The sequence below is a fragment of the Gymnodraco acuticeps genome, unplaced genomic scaffold (genome assembly GCF_902827175.1).
Source record: "Gymnodraco acuticeps unplaced genomic scaffold, fGymAcu1.1, whole genome shotgun sequence".
NCBI classification, from domain to species: domain Eukaryota; kingdom Metazoa; phylum Chordata; class Actinopteri; order Perciformes; family Bathydraconidae; genus Gymnodraco; species Gymnodraco acuticeps.
In genome coordinates, this window is record NW_022989800.1 from 973,482 (window position 1) to 996,765 (window position 23,284).

Here is a 23,284-nt window from a genome sequence, read left to right on the forward strand (position 1 = left end):
ATGTCACAGTGGGTTATTTACTGACTTCATTTACGTCATAGACCAAAACATTACAATCTCTTAATCTTGTGTTAACCACCACGCCTCATTTTAGGCCTTTAATCAAAAACCAGTTCTCAAACTGTTGACTTCCAGACGAGGGAACCATAATTGGTAAATAGCCGACTCATTTCCAGGTTTTGGACTCCTTCCTGCATTTAAATCCAGTGTTTTTATTCAAGTTATTGTTATTGTTTGTTTAATCTAATGATGATAAACACTTTGTATTGACTGAACTATGAGCCATTCAGAGTCAGTTAGAACAACACACCAGCAGGTAGCAGGTCTACCTTGCTCCCTTTTTACTGCTCACATACACAAATATACAGTCACACACACATGTTTACACACAGACATTGCATGCGCCCGCTCGCCCAGCTCTCCACCCACACAGATCCTATAAAGTCAGCTTTATTTTAAAGCTCTAATAACAGGTTGGGGCCTTGAAAGAAATAATAATCATTGAGATATGCAGCAGGAATGTCAACATGTGTTCCCGGCTGGATGTGTGTTTTTAACGGGGTCTCACGCGGTGGAAAACTCAACTTTTCCTCCTCTGACTCGGTCAGCTGCCTCGCTCTCTGAAGGAGTGACGGAGCATGGAGAGGATGGAGAGGAGGGGGGGGGGGGGCAGTGAGGAGTGAAGGAAGCAGAAAATCGAGTTAAGGAGGTATGACACTCCAAGCAAACAAATCATTTGCATGCTTTGGTCAGTTTTTGAGAGTTTGGGCTATTTTGCTTTCATAACATGTTTTCTTTCAGACTCGTGGAAATAAAACATTCAAATGACACATTTAGATGTTTACTTCACTTGTGTCTGCAGATTCCTCCTACATTCACCCAAACTTACATCATTTCTCATGTGCATGTTTTTACAGAAAACTTCATATCAAATGGTCTTTGTATAAGTAATGAAGTGGGGCAGTTTCCTGATGATATGTATTACTTTTAAGAAATCCTTAATCATCTGTGAAGCATTGCAAAATGTATGGAATGTTACAGTGGTTTTTATATTGTGAGAAGTTTGTTTGTATATCATTCACAGCCAGATTTGTAGAACATGTTATTCATAAAACATAAAAAAATTGATTTGGCTGTTGATCATATTTTCAAATGGACAAGAGCGACACAAAGATATATCCAAACCCTAGAACCAAACATCCCTCATTACGGTTGACTCTAATCATTTTAAACTGCTTTTATCAAATGCTTACATTTCTTGTCCTGGTATGCATCACAAATGTAATATATTTTATTTTGTGTATTGTATATATATATATATACTTATATACTTCCGTATTTACTTCCCTGGACATAATGACATCACTATGTAACACGTGTAGTCAGAGCAGACTGGGCTCTGGTTTCAGACAGAGGGTGAAAAGAGGTGCTGCAGCACAGGCAGTATGAGAGAAATGAAGCGCTTGTTGACCATTAAAGCATGGAGACATGTCCCAGCAGAGACACAACATACTGATATGAACCTGGACATCACTGTAATGGGGCCCTTTAAACTGAATGGTGTCAACAAAAGACGAGGCCTAGATTATTCCCTCAATGAGCGATGGAGATATAAATGAAAGCTCACTTGCTATGCTGTACATCTTCACAGACACCCATGTGCTTTTGCACCCATCTTCATGCATGTGTTTGTGTTGCTGTGTGTGTGTGTGTGTGTGTGTGTGTGTGTGTGTGTGTGTGTGTGTGTGTGTGTGTGTGTGTGTGTGTGTGTGTGTGTGTGTGTGTGTGTGTGTGTGTGTGTGTGTGTGTGTGTGTGTGTGTGTGTGTGTGTGTGTGTGTGTGTGTGTGTGTGAGAAAGAGAAAGAGAAAGAGAAAGAGAGAGCGAGGCAGCTGTGTACCCGTGGTTAGGGTGTGCGTAGGGAGGATCTGACCGGTGTGTAAAAATACCCTCGAGGGCAACTTGCCAGCCGCGCTGCAGAGAGGACACCAAAGCTGTGTTGATGGATGGCCCTGAGCAACTTCCCTCACCAGTAGCTCTGAGTGTGTGTGAGATGGAGGTGAAAAACAGTGACTGCATTCATATCTTCTTACTCCTTGTGACAGTCTCTTTGTCTCTTTCCTCCTCTCAGGTCCTCTCTGTGTTGTGTGTGTTGAGCACCACCACTGAGCTCTCATGGTCGGATGGTGTTAAGATGTTGTCCCAGGAGGAGCTCCTGCTGCACCTTCTTGCTCTGGCTCAGAACTCCACTCACAGGTCAGAGAAGACACATGTACATGTCCATGTACAAATAATCCTGATGTTTCCTCTGTTTGGGCCAAAGCATTAGACAGTTATTGCCTTATTCCAGCAGCTAGAGTTCACATAGCGAACATTCAAACCATTGGAAACTGCGCACACACACTTCTGACTTATATTTATTTTAAAGAATATGATGCTTGTAATGACTTCCCCCCCCCAAAAGTCAAACCAATTCAACCTTATTTATAGAGCATGCAACTCACTGTGCTTTATATCAAATTGACATATAATAATAAAACAAGTGCAGAATGTACAAGAGCAAAAAAGACACACTTCCACAAGTTCACAGAAATACACACCCTTACCCACATGAAGACACTTTGAAAGAGCATTGCTTTAAAACTGCTTTTAAAGGTCTAAATACCTTCTACCCAGGGCATAAATACAGAAGGAGAAAGTAGCAGAATGTTACAACCAATCCTTGATTTGATAGGGAAGGATTGCAGAATTCACGGGTAATGTGCTTATAGGTTTCACTCCCAGGTGAAACACTTGGAGAAGCATTTAGAATTAGCAGAGCTGAGATTGGGATGCTGGTGAATACAGACCATCATTTCATTCATTTCTCAGAGTAGGATTTGAGAAAGCTGATCTTGTGAGATGATTAATATGGCTTTTGAAGTTTAAATCGCTGTCTATGATGACCCAGATTTCTGGACTTGCTAATCACAAGGAAGCCTGTCTCTGAAGCATATCCTTTGTCATCAATTTAACTCAAAATGGGACCAATTTACTATATGATCATTATGATTTATCGAAGGAGACTAAACACTAGCCATTGGTACCAAAACCTCCTTATAACAATCTGTACTGAGGTAATAAATAGGTGAGAAGTATGGTAGTTTTCTCATAGACTTCTATACAATCAGACATCTACACTCACCAGCCACTTTATTAGGTACAGCTTGCTAGTACCGAGTTGGACCCCCTTTTGCCTTCAGAACTGCCTTCCTGGTGCTGGAAACATTCCTCAGGGATTTTGGTCCATATTGACATGATGGCATCACGCAGCTGCTGCTGATTTGTCGGCTGCACATCCATGATGCAAATCTCCCGTTCCACTACATCCCAAAGGTGCTCTATAGGATTGAGGTCTGGTGACCATTCGAGTTCAGTGAACTCATTGTTAGGTTCAAGAAACCAGTTTGAGATGATTTGAGCTTTTTGACATGGCATCCTGCTGGAAGTAGCCATCAGAGGATGCATACATGTGGTCAGAAACAATACTCAGATAGGCTGTGGTTTTTAAACAATGCTCAATTGGTACCAAGGGGCCCAAAGTCTGCCAAGAAAATATATCCCCCAAACCATTAACCACCACCACCAGACTGAACCGTTGATACAAGGCAGGATGAATCCATGTTGTTAACGGCAAATTCTGACACAGCAGAAATCGAGACTCATCAGACCAGGCAACATTTTTCCAATCTTCTATTGTCCAATTATAGTGAGCCTGTTGTAGCCTCAGTTTCCTGTTCCTAGCTGATAGGAGTGGCCCCCGGTGTGGTCTTCTCTGCTGTAGCCCCTCTGCTTCAAGTTTCCACGTGTTGTGTGTTCAGAGATGATCTTCTGCATACCTTGGTTCTAACTAGTGGTTATTTGGGTTATTGTTGCCTTTCTATCTTCTTGAACCAGTCTGGCCATTCTCTGACCTCTGGCACCAACAAGGCATTTCGCCCAGAGAACTGCCGCTCTCTGGATATTTTCTCTTTTTCGGACCATTGTCTGTGAACCCTAGGTTTGTGCGGTTGTGCGTGAAAATCCCAGTAAATCAGCGGTTTCTGAAATACTCCAACCATGCCACGTTCAAAGTCACTTAAATCACCTTTCTTCCCCATTCTGATCACCTTTTTACAACCAATAAAAACAACCAAGGTGAGTCAGGAATAAGCACTTAAATAAAACAGTGTTTCACAGCACTGCAAAACTGTATTTCAAATGTGTCATGGACATTGAAGACACCTCAGCTTTTCTGCCCAGGGGGTGTCATTAGTTTTGCAGGTGTGGGGAACAAATGCTTGGTGGTGATGTTTACCCAAATGGAAAGTTGAGGACAATGGTTACCGTTAGCAAGGCAATCCATCAAAAACACTTTTGTGACAATTAACTGAAAAACCGAAATGGTCTACTATAGAGACAAAAAAAGGCGGCAGTCTCCTCATCGCTCCACAGAGATCTGATGGAATGCCTTGGAATATATAACAAGCCAATACTTGAATCATCACTTAATTTCTGGGTAAGTGCAGAAAAAGGGAAGCAGCGTTGTTACTCCAAAACACTTTGCCACCTCCTGAACACTAGCTGTCAAAAACCATCCCAGGCCAGCCTTTAGCTGTGATGGATTGAAGTGACATGAAGGGAGTACATGTTAAAATGTAACCACACACTCCTTCTCCATTTTCCTGTTTTTTCTGGCAACATCCATTTGTGAAAGAGCCCTGGCTGTCAAGCCTTCATTCAGAGCCAGAGTCCATGGAGGAGGGGCTCACAGGTTCATTGGCTGCACCTGGGCACACCTGGAGTTTCTGGCCCCTTTCTTCATGGGTCTTTGTGTATCGTTGCAGTATTTAGGTTACCGAATTGTCCACCAGCAACAGAGATTGGTGGTTTTAAAATGTAAAAAACGCAGATGAAAGCTGATATTTGTGCTCTCAAAGGCCGTCATTACTGCATTATTCCTACATTAGATTATTCACACCTGTCAGGCTCCAACCAGTACTTTTGCGAGAGTTTATGAGAAACTTTGGGCCCCTCTTACCACAAAGTGATTTGGCAAAGACTGTCCCAGTGTTTGTGTGTGTGTGCTACTGCTTACACTGTAAGCCCTTTGACGAGCATTGACAGACACACACACCTTCCTTGACAAGCCACCGCTGTACTTTTCTCACCCCAACAAGAGAATACAGGCTTGAATGAGGATTGGATTACAAAGGCTTTTAGCCCTGTAAAGTCTTTTCCTGGCCACAATCCCTGGACCCGAGGATCCACTTTCCCTTTGGAGCGGCCCCAGGGTTATGATTAGAGCCGGGGAAGGACGAGATTGGGTTGCTGGCTGCCCTTGTCTGCCATGTGGTTGAATGGCACTCTGGGCACTCTGGGTATTGTGATCCATAATGTAGTGGTGAGCACCAGCACACTTCTTTTGTGGGTTGTAAGTCAATACAGTTGAGTGATGTGTGTGTAGTTGACGGTGCCGCGGTGTTTAATGTGCGTAACCTTTTTTACAGAACGTCCCGTGGAGAACATTTTCTTTTCAGACCCTCTCACTGCACCAATATAAAATGAATGGGTTAGTTCACCCAAGTGCTAAAAAAACAAAAACACAAGAAAAAACACTGTACTTCCAAACAGCCCAAAATAAGTTAAGTTACCCTCGTTTTTTTAGCTATATGCTTTATACTTACCAAAAGAAAAGTACACCAGACTCCTTAGAGTGTCTTTTAGTACAACGGGGACAAAGCTTTGGTAGTGATGCAGTTGTAGTGACCTCTTCTATCACCATCTAGCCACACTCTAAACTTGCATAGCCAGCATTATTATCTATTTGACTCCAAATGATCTACAAAATAAACATTATGCTGTAATGAAAAAGACTTGAAATAAATCAATGAGACCATAAAGTCATCAGGAAAATGTTTCATGGGGTATTTAATCAAGTTAGATGTAGGGTCATTTTCTCATAGACTTCTATACATTTAGACTCCTTTCCACAATTGGTGAAATGGCCCCTTGCTATTCAATACAAAGTTAGCAGTTTAAGGCACTTACAGATTGGCATCACTTTTCAGAGCCGGAGTTTGCCTGCTTCCTAATAGACTCTTTTGCAGGAACCCCCTTCAGTTTATATATATATATATATATATATATATATATATATATATATATATATATATATATATATATATATATATAAACTGTATATTAGGGGAACAAAGGGGGATTCACGTCATAAAGAGCTACAGAGGAGAGATTCCCCCTTTCAGATCAGACATTTAAAATAAACTAACCAACTTATTATTAGTCATTTGGGAGCTGGTATCAGGTGTTGATTTTGTGTTTCAGTGTGGAGCTCCACTGTGCTGCTCTGACGCTGGTCTCTCGACTTGTGGTACAACTGGTGAGCTCTAACCCTCAGGTGAAGACGAACTGTACTCGTAATCTCTCACCTGTTAAAGATAAATGTTCTAGCAGCCTTTGCTTCCTATCACAAGTCACAAATGCACTAGAAAAAGATGTTGGTTATTACCTCAGTCCAATGCTGTTTTGTGTGGACTGTTTCTGCTAGCTTAACATACGATGTAATGACCCTACTACAAGACATTTAATGGATACTCTTCTATGCAACTGAAGTGACATTAGTTAATAAACTGATTAATAAGAATTCCTCTGTAACCTTTAATTAAATGCTTTATTTAATTTGTCATCTAGGGTGCAAGTGCAGTGGCTTGTTTAGGTCAATGGGGGGCGCTGGTGTGCTCATGCTGCAGCGAGGAGCAGCCAGTGGAGGTGAAGCTAATGGCCGCCAAGGTGTTGGTCAACTGTACGGCCACTGTGCTGACCAGCTCCCATCTGCCCCTTGGTGAGTCTCAAAATGTGAACCACGTGATGAGATATTTACCTCAGTCAGGCAAGATGTATACCGCAGTTTTAAAAGGATAAAGTAAAACATATGTTCATATGTGTGTGTGGGTGTGTGTCAGGTCTGACCACAACAGTTTCTCTGTGGAGGAGTCTGTTCACGCTGCTGCAGGATGAAGACGAGGATGTCCGAGATTCTACCTGTGACTTCATCTGTAATTTACCAGCATCTCTGCTCAGCACAGGTACACACACACACACACACACACACACACACACACACACACACACACACACACACACACACACACACACACACACACACACACACACACACACACACACACACACACACACACACACACACACACAGTCACAATTAATACACATTAACATACATACATGCTGAGTACAACCATGGTGTACATATGTTACTTGTGATTTACGCGCTCACCCACTTAGTTTCAAACGCATACCAAAGCAGTGCAAGACAACAGTGGTAATTAATGGAATGTATACACACACACATATATAAACAGACACACGCACACATCAGAGTTCTTGTTAGCCGGTAATTACCGGACTTTGACCAGTAAAATATGCTGAAGACCAGCAAATCTAAATCTCTCCGGTCAAAATGTCCGGTCAAAATAATTTCCCCTTAGCACAATACCGCATCAGTTGCGCCACTTATGTGATGGACCAGAATAGTCAATTCTAATGTCTAACACTTAATGTGGAGAAAGAGATGTCCTGTATGGGTTGATTGTGCGTTGATCTGTTGGTAATGCCTCGGGGTTCCGGTGGGCATGTAAACAAATGCATAATGCTGCGCTATACTTTGCGGCCTCACCCGGTTGCATAGCTACGCTTATTGTTTAGGTGTCTTTTAATAAGCAGGTAGTCCTATCATTAGCTAGAACTAGCTAGATCTGATCGATATGGACATAAACACGAGTGAAGTCTAATCTGACGGGAGAGAGAGATCAGCTGCTGCTGACGAGTCGACAAGCAGCTCTGCATGATCACATGCAGCGGTGAGCGGAACAAAACACACACTTCAGGTTAGAATATCACACGTAGCTATTTTAATTACCTCTCAAACTACCTAAACTAGCTATAGATATGTTTAGTTTTACTGTCGGGTCACTCATTACTGATCCGCGAGCTGCATGATACTGACGGGCTGTCAGGAGAGGGAGAGCGCTCCGTTTATTATTCCTGTGTTGTTATAAGTTACTGTACACTTTTGAATAATGTAGTTAATCTACTATAATTAGTTTGTTTAATATCGAATCATATCAACTTGTTTTAAAGCTCAATACATAACAAAGAAGACCTTTGACCGGAAGATTTAAACTTAAACGGACATGTTGACCGGCAAAAACATTTTTTAACGGAAACTCTGGCACACATAACAACACCACAAACGCATGTTGATGTTAAAAAGGGTTGATGACATCACTTCGTGCTAAGGGTTGGGGAGCATTCCCAGAATGAAGGGCGCTAATTGTAGTTGGGACACAAAAGTGAAAAGTGTGTGTGCGTGTGCGGACGGTTATGTGTCATTGTTAAGTGAGGTCTATTTTTTGAGGATTGTATGAAAGCAGGAATTCAGATTCACTCACAAATCCCTCATGTATTCAGACTGATGACAGTTTTATCCCCAAGGTAGCACCCTTACAATACTACCTCTCGCACACGTTGAGACAGGTTTATCAGATTATCGATACAATTCTTAAGAATTTGAGGCCCTGTTGTGCTCATTTTCAGGTTCATATTTGTATTGTGTGTCTCTCCTGTGACATGTCTCCATGCTTTAATGTTCAAAAAGCTCTTTATTTTCCTCATACTGCCTGTGCTGCAGCACCTCTTTTCACCCTCTGTCTGAAACCAGAGCCCAGTCTGCTCTGATTGGTTTGCTGGCCGGCTCTGTTGTGATTGGTCAACCGCTAAGAGATGTCTCGCCCCTTTGCCTATCACGTACAATGTGTTAAAGCACTAGCCAATAGAAGCACAGGTGTTACATGGTGATGTCATTTAGTTACAGAAGTAAACAAAGGAGTCCAATGGAGGCGTTTCAGGCAGGGGGGGAGTGTGTGGGAGAGAAACTCCCTCTGAAGGGAACTTTGGGATTTTAGCCTCTGCAGACCATTTACATGCACAAAAACCTATATAACAATACAGGAAAGGGAAGAACCCAAAAAGCATAATAGGGCCTCTTTAATATAGTGCTACGGCAGGTTAAAATACGCCGAGTTTTTCTTTGCTCGTCTTCATTTCCAGATTTACGATTGGGTTTATCGTCAAGTAACAGAAAGTAATTACACACTTTATTATTGTGATACTTGGATACGGTTACTCCTTACATTTTCAAGTAACCCTCCGGGCCCTGCTATCAGAGGACTGACAGCTGCCAGCTCTCTAGTGGCCCTCACAAACAACCACAGTGCGACTTCCTGTCCTCACAACACACACTTCCTGTATTTTCCCTGCTTTCCTCCACGGAGCCACCCTTATTGTGTCTGTTGCCACTGATAGGATCTCATAACATAACACAAGGCAGCAAAACACCTCCTCAAAAGTCTCCGCGGCCCCTTGTGAATGGGAGGGCAGACTCATGGGGGAAGACTCAACTCCGGTGAAAATAGACATGTTTACTGTCCATTTAGAGAAAAATCCAACCTTTTCCTGTAAAGGCAGAAAATGTCTCACTATCTCAAGGCCTAGGAAACGCATTTAAACATTCCTTAAAGTGTTTTGATACAAGGATTTTATCCAAAAAGCTGTGTGTATGTGTGTATCTATATGTGTACATAAGCACATAAGGCCAGACAGGGCTGATAAGCTGTCAGCAGATTGGAGCTCAACAACATGACTAAGACGTGGAGGTTTTCTTTACAACAGGAAGAGAACACAATAGGCATAATTGCAGAGTGGGTGTCCTGTGTGTATGTGTGTGGAGAAAATAGGTCCTTCTTTGTCCATACACATTTATTACTCATTTGGAGTTTACAGACTTTGTATTTTACTTACAGTAATCTGGCACACATTCCCTCCTGGACACTTGTTGTATTCCTGTGTGTGACTTCACTCTCCAGGCCACGCCACTCGGCTTTCGCTGAAACTCATGAAAACTGCCTTGCAAATTCCTGTTTTATTTCGACACTTGTCGTACGCACAGCAGGAATGTAGCGCACGAAACAAAAAGAAATGAGACGGTAAATTGGTACGCTTGTTTCAAATGAATGAGCCACTTGGCCGGGAGAGTTGAATTCCTGATGTAACTGAAAAACAACAGAAAAACCCAAAACAAATCACATCCCAGCGACTGTAAAAACAACATCACCCTTCAATTAAAATAAATATGTCATTTTTCTACTTCAGTGCTTCAACTTAAGTGATGTTGCTCAAATTAAATACACGACAGTAAGCTGCTGAGACATTTTGGTACTCGGAGAGCTTTTAATGAAGTCATTAGGATTGCATTACTGCTATCACTAGGCAGACATATCATAGTGTTTGTCAATGTGTTAATAAGTTAGAGGTTTTATTTATTTTTAAATGTTCATACATTTGTAATGCTGTCAGCACCCAAATGAAGTGCTGGTCAAATTTCAGAAAACATTTTCATGATCTCTAAAATGTAATTTAAATCATAGATCGTAAAGAAAACTAAAAATAAATTGATCATGGTGAATTCCATTTTTGAGATTGAGTGACTTCAAAAAAGCTGTCTTGCTTGCTGTTATGTTAGAGTAGTGTCAAAATAAGAGTAATTATTTTTATTTGAATGTATTCATGACCGAAAGAACGAGATCGCGGATACAAGCGGCCGAGATGGGTTTTCTCCGCAGGGTGGCTGGTGTCTCCCTTAGGGATAAGGTGAGAAGTTCAGTCATCCGGGAGGGACTCGGAGTTGAGCCGCTCCTCCTTCGCGTCGAAAGGAGCCAGTTGAGGTGGTTCGGGCACCTAGTTAGGATGCCACCTGGGCGCGTCCCTAGGGAGGTGTTCCAGGCACGTCCAGCTGGGAAGAGACCAAGGGGGACCATGACCAGGTGGAGGGATTATATCTCTTCGCTGGCCTGGGAGCGCCTTGGGATCCCCCAGTCAGAGCTGGTTGATGTCGCCAGGGAAAATAAAGTTTGGGGCTCTCTGCTGGAACTGCTACCCCCGCGACCCGACCACGGATAAGCGGGAGAAGATGGATGGGTGGATGGATGGATGGATGAATGTATGTATTTATCATTTTTTGTGCAAGGGGCCATTATAATGTGTAACCTCATTTAAGGTTGTGTAATTGATTGTTTTTCACTGAAAAGTATTTGTGAAAAAAAAATATTTGTCCGAAAAGATATTTCCTAACTTATACATACTGGAATCCCTGAAATGTAGTTAAGGTTGCACAAAAAAACAAAACAGTAACCACAACATGTAGTAAATATGTGTTAAAATTATCATTATGAATAAAGTATTGTGGAGCTGCAGAGGTATCCTGGTCTAGAAATAGCCTACAGACTCAATAACACTTTTTTAATCATTAACAATAAGAATTATGATGCAATAATGCTTAATCCCTCCAACATCGTAATCGCAACTAGTTTGTTTTTCCTAATCATGAAGTCCTAGTTATTAGCTACAATATTTTGATGATAAATGGGAATGAAATATTGAATTGCAATTATTTTGGCCTGAAAGGTTAGATTCCTGTAGTGAAACCTTTTAGCCTGGTGACCTGCTTAATGTCTCAGGTCAGCACATAAACTTCTTCCGTCTTCAGTGCCAGGCAAATGAAACAGAAAAACTTGGCATGCTATTCCACACCATAGCTGTGTGTGTGTGTGTTTGTGTGTGTGTGTGTTGTGTGTGTGTGTGTGTGTGTGTGTGTGTGTGTGTGTGTGTGTGTGTGTGTGTGTGTGTGTGTGTGTGTGTGTGTGTGGTGTGTGTGTGTGTGTGTGTGTGTGTGTGTGTGTGTGTGTGTGTGTGTGTGTGTGTGTGTGTGTGTGTGTGTGTGTGTGTGTGTGTGTGTGTGTGTGTGTGTGTGTACAAATTGGAGGTCCCCATGAGGGGAATCATTAATTTTAGGGTGAAGACTTGGTTAGGTTTAGGGTTAGGCATGTGTTGGTTATGGTTAAGGTTAGGATAAGTCTCCAGGAAATGCATGTAAGTCAATGTAATGTCCCCTGAAGTGCTGTATACATGGTGTGTGTGTGTGTGTGTGTGTGTGTGTGTGTGTGTGTGTGTGTGTGGTGTGTGTGTGTGTGTGTGTGTGTGTGTGTGTGTGTGTGTGTGTGTGTGTGGTGTGTGTGTTGTGTGTGTGTGTGTGTGTGTGTGTTGTGTGTGTGTGTGTGTGTGTGTGTGTGGTGTGTGTGTGTGTGTGTGGTGTGTGTGTGTGTGTGTGTGTGTGTGTGTTGTGTGTGTGTGTGTGTGTTGGTGTGTTGGGTGTTTGTGTGGGGTGGGGTGGGTGTGTTCCCATCCCCTGGCCAGTCAGCCAGTCAGTCTGCCTATTGTGGGGTTTGTGTGTGTGTGCTTTATGACCTGCCTTTGCAGAGTCAAGTATCTGAGGTGTTATCTTCTTCAGATGGAGGTGACGACTCCTGGCCCTTTGATATGGAGGACAGGCAGGGATGTGGGAACAGAGACAGGATCAGCAACACAAACACACACAATGACAAAATGCTAAACACTCACCACCTTTAGGAAGGAAAGACATTTGAATGAAATTGAAATGTTTTAACGTGGTGTTTTGTTGCTAAAACCAGTAAGTCATTCAGCTCAACAGACAAATACAAAAATCATGTTGACTATGCAGTTTATATACCAAGTGTATCTTGAACACATTTCAAGAATAGTTTGACACTATTATGCCTACTAGCTTTCTTTCAATGTCTGTATACTAAACCTGAATCTAAATCCAGCAGGATTAGCTTAGCATAAGGGCTGGAAACAGTTAGCCTTGGCTATGTCAGTATATCTTTATTATCATCCAACTCTCAGAGAGAATTTGATTGAGCATGTTTCTCAAAATGTTAAACTCTTCCATCAAAATGTTGGGGGAAAGCTTTAAAATGTGTATCAAGCAGTAATATGTAAAGCTAGTATAGCATAGCATCGTTTATTAGCTTTTGTGTGTCTTTTCTCATAAATGCGAAGGACTATTTTGTGTCACTGCTAAAAATAAAGAACAGTTATTCTTTCATCAATAAGTAAGAGTAGGACTCACATTGCCTTTTAATCTAAGGGTGAGAATACTTTGCAACTCATTCCAATATAGTTAAGTGTTTCTCTTTTAATCAGAAAATCCAGGTGTATCCAAATAAACCTGTTTAGTGTGTGGGAGAGAAATCTTGTGTAGATTCACATCAGGTTGCGTTGGAGCTCTTCTTCTGTGAACCACAGTGGCGCCATTGTCCTGGACAGGAAGAGCAAATCTAATTTAACCCCATCCTACCCTCCAACACCGCCACCCCCCACCAGCAGCATCACCACCACCACCCAAATACCTCCAGGCTAATTGGGTCTGAAATCAAACTCCGCTCACCCTCCCTGGACCTCCAGCATTGTGACAGACTCAGGGCAGGAACAGTGGGATCACTTTATATATAGAGCACAGAGGGCTTGTGGTTGGACAGCAGTGTGTAAGAGGGCACTGATTAGGATTCTGATTGGGAAGACAAAAGGGAAACAGAGCTACACAGTAATACAGCTCTATTTGTATTCTATCTTAACATGGCCTTAGAATTGTACCAGCTAGTATCTACCATTTATTACCTCACACTGAACCAACTCTACACCCAAGTATTTTCTGAAATACCAACTTTCTGTTTTTTACAGATATATATATGTATATATATTTATACATTCAATATATTTATAAAAAATGTGTTCCAATTAAGAGGCTTTAAAGGCATTTATATAATTATTTATTACCTTAAGAGGTGTTTGTAGGCATATTTTACTACATGTAGACACCAAGGCACCCTGTGTTCCTTGTTTTCCTTGGTATCTCTTCTATCTCGCCAGAACATTAAAAAAACGTAGTTCAGACAATCTAACGCTATACCAATAAATGACGCACATTTGTCATTGATTTTTAAATATCGAATTGTTTCCAGTCCCCAATCATTTCCTCTGTGTTATCCACCGATCTGAAGTATTTTTGAACTCTCTTTGTGTGGCCTCGCTCACTCTGCTTACATGCCAATGTATTCCGGGCCATTCTTAGCGAACCATTATCATCCAAACAGGCCGGGAGTAACCTGCTTGTCTTACTGTAAAGCCAACAAACGCCCATGCATAACATGCCAGTCATGTGTCCTTTCCCCCAGTTCCCTCATTTGCAGAGGGTGACGCACATGATTGGAAGTGAACGACCTGACGGGGCTGAAGGACACACAGTAAACACACCCGTCCTCCTTAAGCACAGCACTCACTCAACCATAATGTTGCTTTGTATTGAATGAACAACACAAGAAACACACAGGTCCCTTCAGAAGAACTTATAAATGCAAAGGGAAAGAGATTTGGTGATATGAATTGGTCACATGCCTGGAGTCTGCAGGCTCTCTCATAGAGCATTGAGATACATTGTATTCATTGGCTTCTGGAGCTGTGGGTTGTAAAACTTGAACATAATGTGATTTAAAAATAAATTAGGAGTACAGAGTATCTTGATCTGGCTATTTTCCAATCTAAAGCCCCTATCTCACTGGACAAAACTCATAACATATGGCTTCTGTCTTCAGTGGCAACAAATGACTCTGCAGTAGTCAGGGTTATTTATCGACTCCAGATGTAATCACCAGTGACGGAAACCGGATGCTTATTTTTTCCCCTTTTCCTTTGCGATGCTTTACACGTGTTGAAGTGAATATATAATAGACAAAAGAAACATAGATTTGACCAATTAATGGATTGTTTCAAATGTAAACCATACATTTAATATGCTCTCCTCAAAGCAACAAGACTACATTGAGGGAAACAGTCATTTTACCTTGGTGATCATTGATAAACACATTTAATTCAAACTTGAAAGAAACAAAATAAACTGAACAGAAACCGTCTTGTTTGCTTTTCCCCTGTTCTATCGATCACTTTGGTTTAAAAAATGTGTTTCTGGTGTTTAACGTGCACATCTCTGAATCAACCCCTGCAACTTTTGCATTAAAGTCTTGATGCAATCTCACCTGATCCAGACCTAAGACACATTTCTGTACCTATACTCTGAGCATGGTGAAAAGACTACTGCAGCACTGCTGACATTTTCTATTGTTTTTGTTAAGGTTTGCCGAAGCATATTGGAGTCATATCATTCATTTTGTGGATCTGGTGGAGTTTGCCTTTTCACATTTTCTATATCTAACCCTGGTGGGAATTGCGGTCCATACTATACTTTGGATTAAAAGCCAGGGTATATTAGCTTCGGCCCTTCCTGTTTTCTGCACATTCCATGTCTGAAAAGGGCAATAAACTCCTCACTCCCAAGACTCCATGTCAAACCAATACAGTGGTCAGTTGTTGTGTCACTTTATTGTTTATCGATGTTGCTTCAATCCACTCAGATGCTACTTCAGCAGGAATTTTTTAAAGCCTCCAGAGAAATTACCGGTTAACAACTTGTACCAATATATTCTGTCGGAGCCTTCGGAACATTGCCATTAGCTTTGGCTCCTCTTTGATTTGTGTCTCATAGGAAATGAAAGGACCACAGGTGGCGTTTCCATGACAGAGACGGCCTCTGTTGTCTCCCCATCAAGGCAGCCATTCACTTCTTTTTGATCCTTTCACTGAGCTAACCACTGACTGTGCTTCATGACAAATGCTGCTACAGTGGGCTAAAACTAGCATATCCTCCAGCCATTATCTTTATGGTAATACTCACCATTAGCTACATTTTGAGCTATCATTTTCATGCTAATGTTTCCTGTCGGTGATGTTGTTGTTGCTCTCTGTCGCCCTGTTTCTCGTCACTCGTCAGAGGAAGTCAGAGCTGTAAAGTGTGTGTTTTTATTTCACACCTCTCCCTCTCCCTCTATCTCACACCTATGCTTCCTGGTGTCTCGGCTCCAGTGTAGCATCTGAAGCTGTGTGTGTCATGTGTGAGGAAGAAAGAGGGGTTCTTTGATCTTTAATCATGGGTGTTGTTGTTGTTGTTGATGTTGTGAAAGGATGCAACTAATGATTACTTTCAGAATCAGATTCCTTTATTTGTCCTGCAACGAGGACATTTACGGTATAACAGCAAGAGTATATTGCATTACATTAAAAAGAGTAGACTTACATATTATATAAAAAAAAGTAGGCACACGTTATTACTAATACAAACACAAAAAACAAAGATAAGTACACCATGATACAAAAAGGTAGCAGTATATTTAAAAATGTTTTTATTTATTTGTAAAATCGAGTGGTAAAACATGTTTTCGCCATCCTCAAAGTACATTTTCTTGATTTGTCAGTCCAAAATATTATGTTTAATATGATATAAAACAGAGAAAAGCATGAAATCACTGTAGTTTAAAGCAGGGGTTCCCAAACTTTTCAGCGAAAAGTCTCGCCAGTCTCCGCAATGGAGCGAGCTTAGGTTTCACTTTCGATTGCATGATATAGCCCAGCGCAACACCTTCGTCAAACATGTTGCCACGTGTTTGTACCATTTTCAGGCGATTTGTAATCTGTTCTAGAAAAACGATGTGTTTTTTAGGATTTCAAGAAGCATATAGAACAAACAATGGATGTGTTTTATGAACATTTATCCACGCTGAAAGTAGATTTAGATGTGTTAGGAGGGAGATAGAGATTATTATCTAATATATGCATCTGATGAAGCATTGCATGAAGTCTGTTGATCATCAGAGGCTGTTGTTGGGGCTGCATAAACGTTTTTTTATTTTTGTTTTGTAGGCAGACCATGCAGGCCTCAGAGAGTTCAACTTGGGCCTGTGACCATAGTTTTACTGTATTTTGTTTTGAAAATCCACAGCGGAGGTTTGTGTCGTACTACATGCGGTGTATTTTGCATATCTCTCAGTAGCCAACGATCTGTGAGTCTGTTGGCTCGGAAATAAACTCGGTAATAAAAGTAGTCTACATTTCATAATAACAGGTGTAAAACCTGAGAGCATTTTAAATCGCATTTGAACTAAGGCCACACGAGGACGAAAACGGTCGTTTGCGTTACTGTTTAGTGTCATATAGACCGTTCGGCCACACGAGGACGACCGAATATGGCACTAAACGACTGCGGAAACGATAACGGGTCCCAAGGTGGATAGAACGGCATACGCAACGCTCTGGGGGGTCCAACGGCTCCGTGTGTACGCCCTATACGATCATTTTCTGATAATGATGAGACAATAGCCCCGCCTCTCCCCACCTCTGCTGCTCACCCCCGCGTCAAAGTAAACTGCACACTGAATATGGACATAAACGCGAGTGAAGTCTAATCTGACAGGACGGAGACACCTCTCAAACTACCTAAACTAGTTATAAATATGTTTATTTTTACTGTCGGCCGGGTCACTCATTACTGGATCAGCTGCTGCATGAGACAGACACTGACGCTGTCCGAAGAGAGGGAGGAAAAAGAGAGGCTCCATGTATTTTATTATTATATTATATAGAGTCGTTATTCATTTGTTTTAAAGTTCAATAAATAACAAAGAAGACCTTTGACCGGCACTTTTATAATTTTGTCCGGATGATTTAAACTTTAATACACGTTGACTGGCGAAAAACTCTGGCCGGTTCCCTCGGCCCCCACCGCGGAGAATAAACAGAAGGGCAACCATGACAACCATGCTTCTTCGCTGCTTTTGTGGAGGAAGTTACAGCGCCACGTACAGGCTCCTGCATATGTACTGCAGCTTCTCCAGCGGTTGGAGCTAAACGGAGCTGTCTCGTGTGGACAGACACTATCCGGTGAATATTGCGTGTGGACGGAAGCTTTTTTGCGATTGCGTTTGCGTTAATCCTATGCGTTTAGCCGTTTTCGTCCTCGTGTGGCTGGGGCCTAAATGCTTATATAATCTGTAGTTGTATTTGTATTGTTGATTTAATGTGTGAACGAGGCGATGTAGAGAAGGTTAAGCTGTCATTATTAGGCTGTAATTTGTTATATACTGTTGGAATGGGTAAGCAGGCCTATTGTTTTGGGATATTTGTGGAGTTCCGTGAGTGTTTTTGTATTGGTTAAGTTGGTATGAAAAAGTTTGAGAAACACTGCGCTAGTGGATTGTCAAAGGGGGAGCCTCGTTGCGGAGAAATTATACAGATGGCTAGTCCGCCCCTGAAAAATGTCTATGCACACGTTATTATTAATAATAATTAAAAAAAATTATTAAAAAAATTGCTACATTTTTAATCATCTCGCGACCCCCACTCAGGGTCTCGCGACCCCCACTTTGGGAACCCCTGGTTTAGAGGAAGGAAACAGCATTTTCTGCCATTTGTTGGATGAAAAATAACTTTAACAATGAAACGATCATAAACAAATACGTTACTTAGGATTGATTACTCAATAAATCAACTGATCCTTGCAGCTCTATTGTTGGTTAGTGATCTTACAGTATGTATTGAAACTGAAAGTGTTGGTTTTACACCAGCATAATGAACTTTTAAGCTTTGAAAATGTTTTTTCAGAAGCTCCGATCAATAAATCTGTTCATAGATTGATACAGATCATTGCAACCATATTGGACAGGCAGTCTTTGTCCACCTCTATGGAATACAGACCTGACTGTGGGGGGGAGCAGGTGTAGCTAAGGGAACTGTACGGTGGTCTGTCGCCCCCCAGGTAGGATGGGTGTAGTTGATGCAGTTAGTTGGGGTGGGGGCTTCTTACCTAAATCCCTCAGATATGGGTGGCTGAGCAGAGGAATGGACTCCCAGTACAGTGAACATGATGACACCAGCCAGTGGAAGATTGTGGGGCGGGAAGTGTTTTCTTTCATTTCAATGCTCTGACAGCCGGCCGAAGAAAAAAAAAAAACCTCCCCCTCCAGCTCCGCCCCCACTCAATGAGACATCTGAAACCCCCCCCAGCTGCAGAGGCTCAGCAGGGATTTACTGAACAGCAAAGGTCTCTTCACTCTCTTAATTTAATTCAGGGACTTTAATGACACGACTGTTGTTCAGACACAATGAGGCTGCTGCATAACCTTGATGTTTAAAAACGAACTGACATCCAATGATATTGTCATCATATTGTACTGCTATTGATAATTGGTTCCACTATTCAGCACATTTATGGCGCATTTCCACTGCAGGGCCTCGCACGGCTTAGTACGGTATAATTAGGCCTTGGTAGGCCAGGCTTACTTTATGCTGCGTTTCCATTACAGTTTAGTAGCTGGGGCAGTAACTATAGCAACGCAGTGTAGGCGGAGTCGTGACGTCATCTTCAATGAAAACCCCAGAAAAACAACAGCAGCCGTTAGCTGTTAGCACTCAGAGCTCACAGCTCCTCATATCTGTTCAGAAACTAGACAAAAGTTAAACAAGTACAAACCACAGACTGCCTGTGTCATGGCGAATACAGTCGCTGATTTATTTATGTCTGTAGGCCGTTGTTGTGAGTGTGGACGGTCGGAGCATATACTGCGTTAGCTTAGATCTCCATTCGGAAAACACGCATTAAAAAAGGTTTTTCGCCTGCCGTCTGTCTGCAGACTTGTCAAAGCATTAATTCATGGTTTTTACTAACCGGTATCAGTATGTTGTTACTTTGGCATCATTTTGAAACGTGTATTACAATTAAATCACGGTCAAATATGTTCATTTTGTTATAGTTGTAGCCCCCTTGCCAGCGATTCTCTCACTAGTTTAGCATACTCAGCCCGGTTGTTGGCCCGGAAAGAACCTGGATTTTGGAGGGCCAGAAAAACTGTGAAAAAGTACCTGGAACCACCCCTAGTGGAAACGCAACAAAAAACGGGCCGGGTTTGGCACGGTACGCTTAAACCGTGCTACGCGCTGCGGTGGAAATGCGCCATAAGTCACACAGAAAATATTGTACACCTTTTATATTTTAATTTATGTTTAAAATGGAGTTGACATTGGTTCGGTCTTACAGTCTGCCTGTCTGAGTTCATGTCAAGGCAATAACAACACTTTAATTGATCCCAGTTTATACTACAAACAGTTGTAATTGTGTGCATATGTAATACACTAACATTATACTGCTATCCAGCGGCGCCGGATTCATTTCAGAAGTGGGGGGGCCAAAAAGTGCGTGTGTATGTGACATAGCCTACTTGCCAACCCTCCCGATTTTCGCGGGAGACTCCCGTTTTCCTCCCGGGGTCATATTTCTCCCGCATGACTAAATCTGATGTGTTTCATTCTAACATAACGCACCAAATGTTACTGTTTCCACTCGGACTTCAATACAGCTACACCATTGTTTGGTTTCCATGGTAACGTGTCTCTTTAGTAGCGTGAGCAAATGAAAGTCTGAGAGGGTCTTCAGGAGGAAGATAGTCAGAGAAAACAGAACAAGAATGGACAACTCAACCCTCTGCTCACTCCTTTCCTGTACATTAAACTATACAGACCAGCCCACACATATGACAGCGCAGTTGCTCATTCCATCTCTTCTTTTTTCCTGCTACGCTCTTGTTTGACAAGCTGAATGTTGACTGGTGTTTGACTGAAGTAAGCTCTGTGAAAAGTTCCAGTTATTAACTCGGTATTTACAAAGCTGTCATCTCCACATTTGGAGAAAGTTACAAGCCGTTTGACAGCAGCACATCTGCATATTTCACAGAAGGCTTGTTTAGTGGTTTTGCAAATAATTAACCATTCTCTGTTTTTGTACCATTCTGCATTGAAGTACCTTCTCTTTGCCCAAATAAGCTTTTATTTACCCTTCTCAATGTCCCGACAACAAACCTCCATGCAGTCGGAACCAGCCTGTTTCGGTTCAACGATGCCGGCGGCGGCGGTTTTGACAGCCTCTGCGGCCGCAGAGCTGCTGCTGGGGTTCATCTGGCTGCGCTGGTTCTATGGTTGAAGGACCAGGCTCCGGAGTTGCGGATGTCAGGGATGTGACATTCAAGTTGTTGAATTTCAGCTTAGTTTGACTGTATTTTGTTTTCTTATGCGCCGGTTCTTCTGACATGTTTGCAAGTTTATCTATCTAGGTTAACGGCTGACACACACTGAACAACGTAGGCTAACACATAACGTAAACAACGTAGCAAATAAACACATCTAAGCTTTGTTATTGGTTGTAATGTACATGGATACATTTGAATGGTGTGACAATGTCCTATTTCATTGGATTAAAATGTACATATTCTTCCTGTTATGTCTGCCTGCTGTATTTTACCTAATGCAAAGTGACCTGCTCCATCGAAATCAGTCGCATTGATCCGAAGACACATTTTGAGTTGTATACTGTTGGAAAGAGGAGATTCCTAGCTTTCTAATGATATCAGGATTGTTTTTGTACTACATTAAGCAAAATATGTCAAATTATATAATGACTGTCACCGAGTCATCATTTTGAGAAAAAGGCCTTAAAGTTTCCTCTTCTCTGGATCGATCTGATTGATTATTAGCGGACCAAATTATCAAAGTAGTACAGAGGGAAGATATTTTCGTTTGGATTACTGGTCTGGGGGAAGCTCGCGAGTGTGTGTGTGTATACGTGTGTGTGTGTGTGTGTATTTTTGAGTTTGTTTCCCAGGGAAAACTCTCAGGAGAAACACCGGCTGTTGTTATGCTTGCTGTGACGTCAAGTTACTCCGTTCTCCGCTTGTAATTATGCCGTTACAAGCTTCAAAGCTGTATTTATCATCTGAATTTGTCGAAACAAGTTTAATATTCTGAAAGCCAAGACTTTGTTTATTTGAAATCAGATGAAAACAAACTGTAACGGACCCTGCGGTGTTATCTATGATTACTATGCCTTACATTCATAATGTCAGCGGAGGGAGGGGAAGCGGCGCTGTGGAAGAGCAGAGTGGCGAGTGAGAGGCGAGCTGTGTTCTTCCCTTTACAAGCTTCAAACATGCCTGTAGCTACTGAGATTGAATATAACAATCAACAATAACAAAATATACACAGCTAGATCAGATGGTGTTCTTTTTAGATGCGACTTTAGAGTAGAGGGGAATTATTGAAACGGGATGTGTACAGTGTTCCGCGGCATCCGCTGCTGCGAAAATGTGGGGCAGGGCCGTAAAGTGGGGGGGCCAATGGCCCCCTGGCCCCCCCGCTTCCGGCACCCTTGCTGCTATCAGTATACAAAGCAATGTACTTCCCTGTTTGGTGCATGACAAAACATGCAGTTATGAACATTAATCAAAATATGGCTTGCAATGCTATTTAAACTTTATTGAGAAAGCAAAATAAGTTCATCCTTTGGCCATAGAAAAAGTAATTTGACTACACTAACACAGCTCAACGTTACTAACTATATCAAGTCTTGTAAACTTACATCAGTCTTCATAAACAGATGGAATTCATAACTCATACCTTCTAAACTAAAAACCTTCGGATTCATATTAGCTGTATGTTGCACTAAGTTCACTGTAGAAAATGTTAGCATGCTAACTGTCTAAACAACAACAATGAAAATGTTTATGTATTTTTAAATGGCATCAGCCCATTAAATGGCCGTTAGCTGTTACAACCGACATTATAATCATCGTGAATTTCCCTACGGCGATTATTAAAGGTCCATCTTATCTTATCTTATAATGCATCAGAAGGGACAAACTGCACCAATCACATATTGTGAAATGGTTGGAGTTTTCAACATGTGGTTGAGTTTGTGAATAGAAGCAAAACGACTTGGTTGAGTTAAGGCAACAGAAGTACTGTACGGGGTCAAGGTTAGTACAAGGTCAATGTTTGGGTTTACAAGTATGTTTGTTACATAACTTAGTATGTCCTTTATGTTGTTACATCAAATAAATCAACATTGAGTTTTGGTTTCATGCGGTACATAAAGCGGTAGGTTAATTTACGTGGATTCAGTATGTGGAAAACCTGCTACAGATTAACATTTAGAACAGGACAGACACAGCTCATAGTTAGAGCCTTTGCATGTAACTATAAGGTAATGGTGGCAGTGTAACTGAGCAAAGAAGATAGTGTGTGAAATATAAAAGGCTTGTTATAATTCCGGCAAATCTACATATAAAGCACTTTCTGACATGGTTGCCAGGGTCTCTAACAAGGCAACCAAAGATCTCAGTTGAGTTTAAAATAGCTCAGAATGGTACAACTGTTAAACAGTTTCCACAAGTGGCACAAGGTTAAGTTTTCCCCTTACACTCCTGCCCTGCCCAGCTCAAATGTACCATAGGATGCCAGTGGATGGAGTATGTGCCAGTGGAAGCCAATTGGCACAACACACACAAATTCACACACACAGGCTTAACTACCATCTCAAGCCAA

At 41.7% G+C, this 23,284-nt stretch overlaps 1 protein-coding gene across 5 annotated transcripts in view; it reads left to right on the forward strand.

Moving 5' to 3' along the window:
* Nucleotides 1-23,284, forward strand: part of thada (THADA armadillo repeat containing) — a 137,936-nt gene that overhangs the window by 109,699 nt on the left and 4,953 nt on the right. For 4 of the 5 annotated variants that reach the window (XM_034224981.1, XM_034224998.1, XM_034224993.1 and 1 more), the window contains exons 34-37: nt 2,130-2,254; nt 6,362-6,434; nt 6,728-6,878; nt 7,000-7,122. In XM_034224981.1, the coding sequence (XP_034080872.1) occupies nt 2,130-2,254; nt 6,362-6,434; nt 6,728-6,878; nt 7,000-7,122 (472 nt within the window). The remainder of the gene's footprint in view (nt 1-2,129; nt 2,255-6,361; nt 6,435-6,727; nt 6,879-6,999; nt 7,123-23,284) is intronic. The other variant, XM_034224995.1, reaches the window with a different exon arrangement.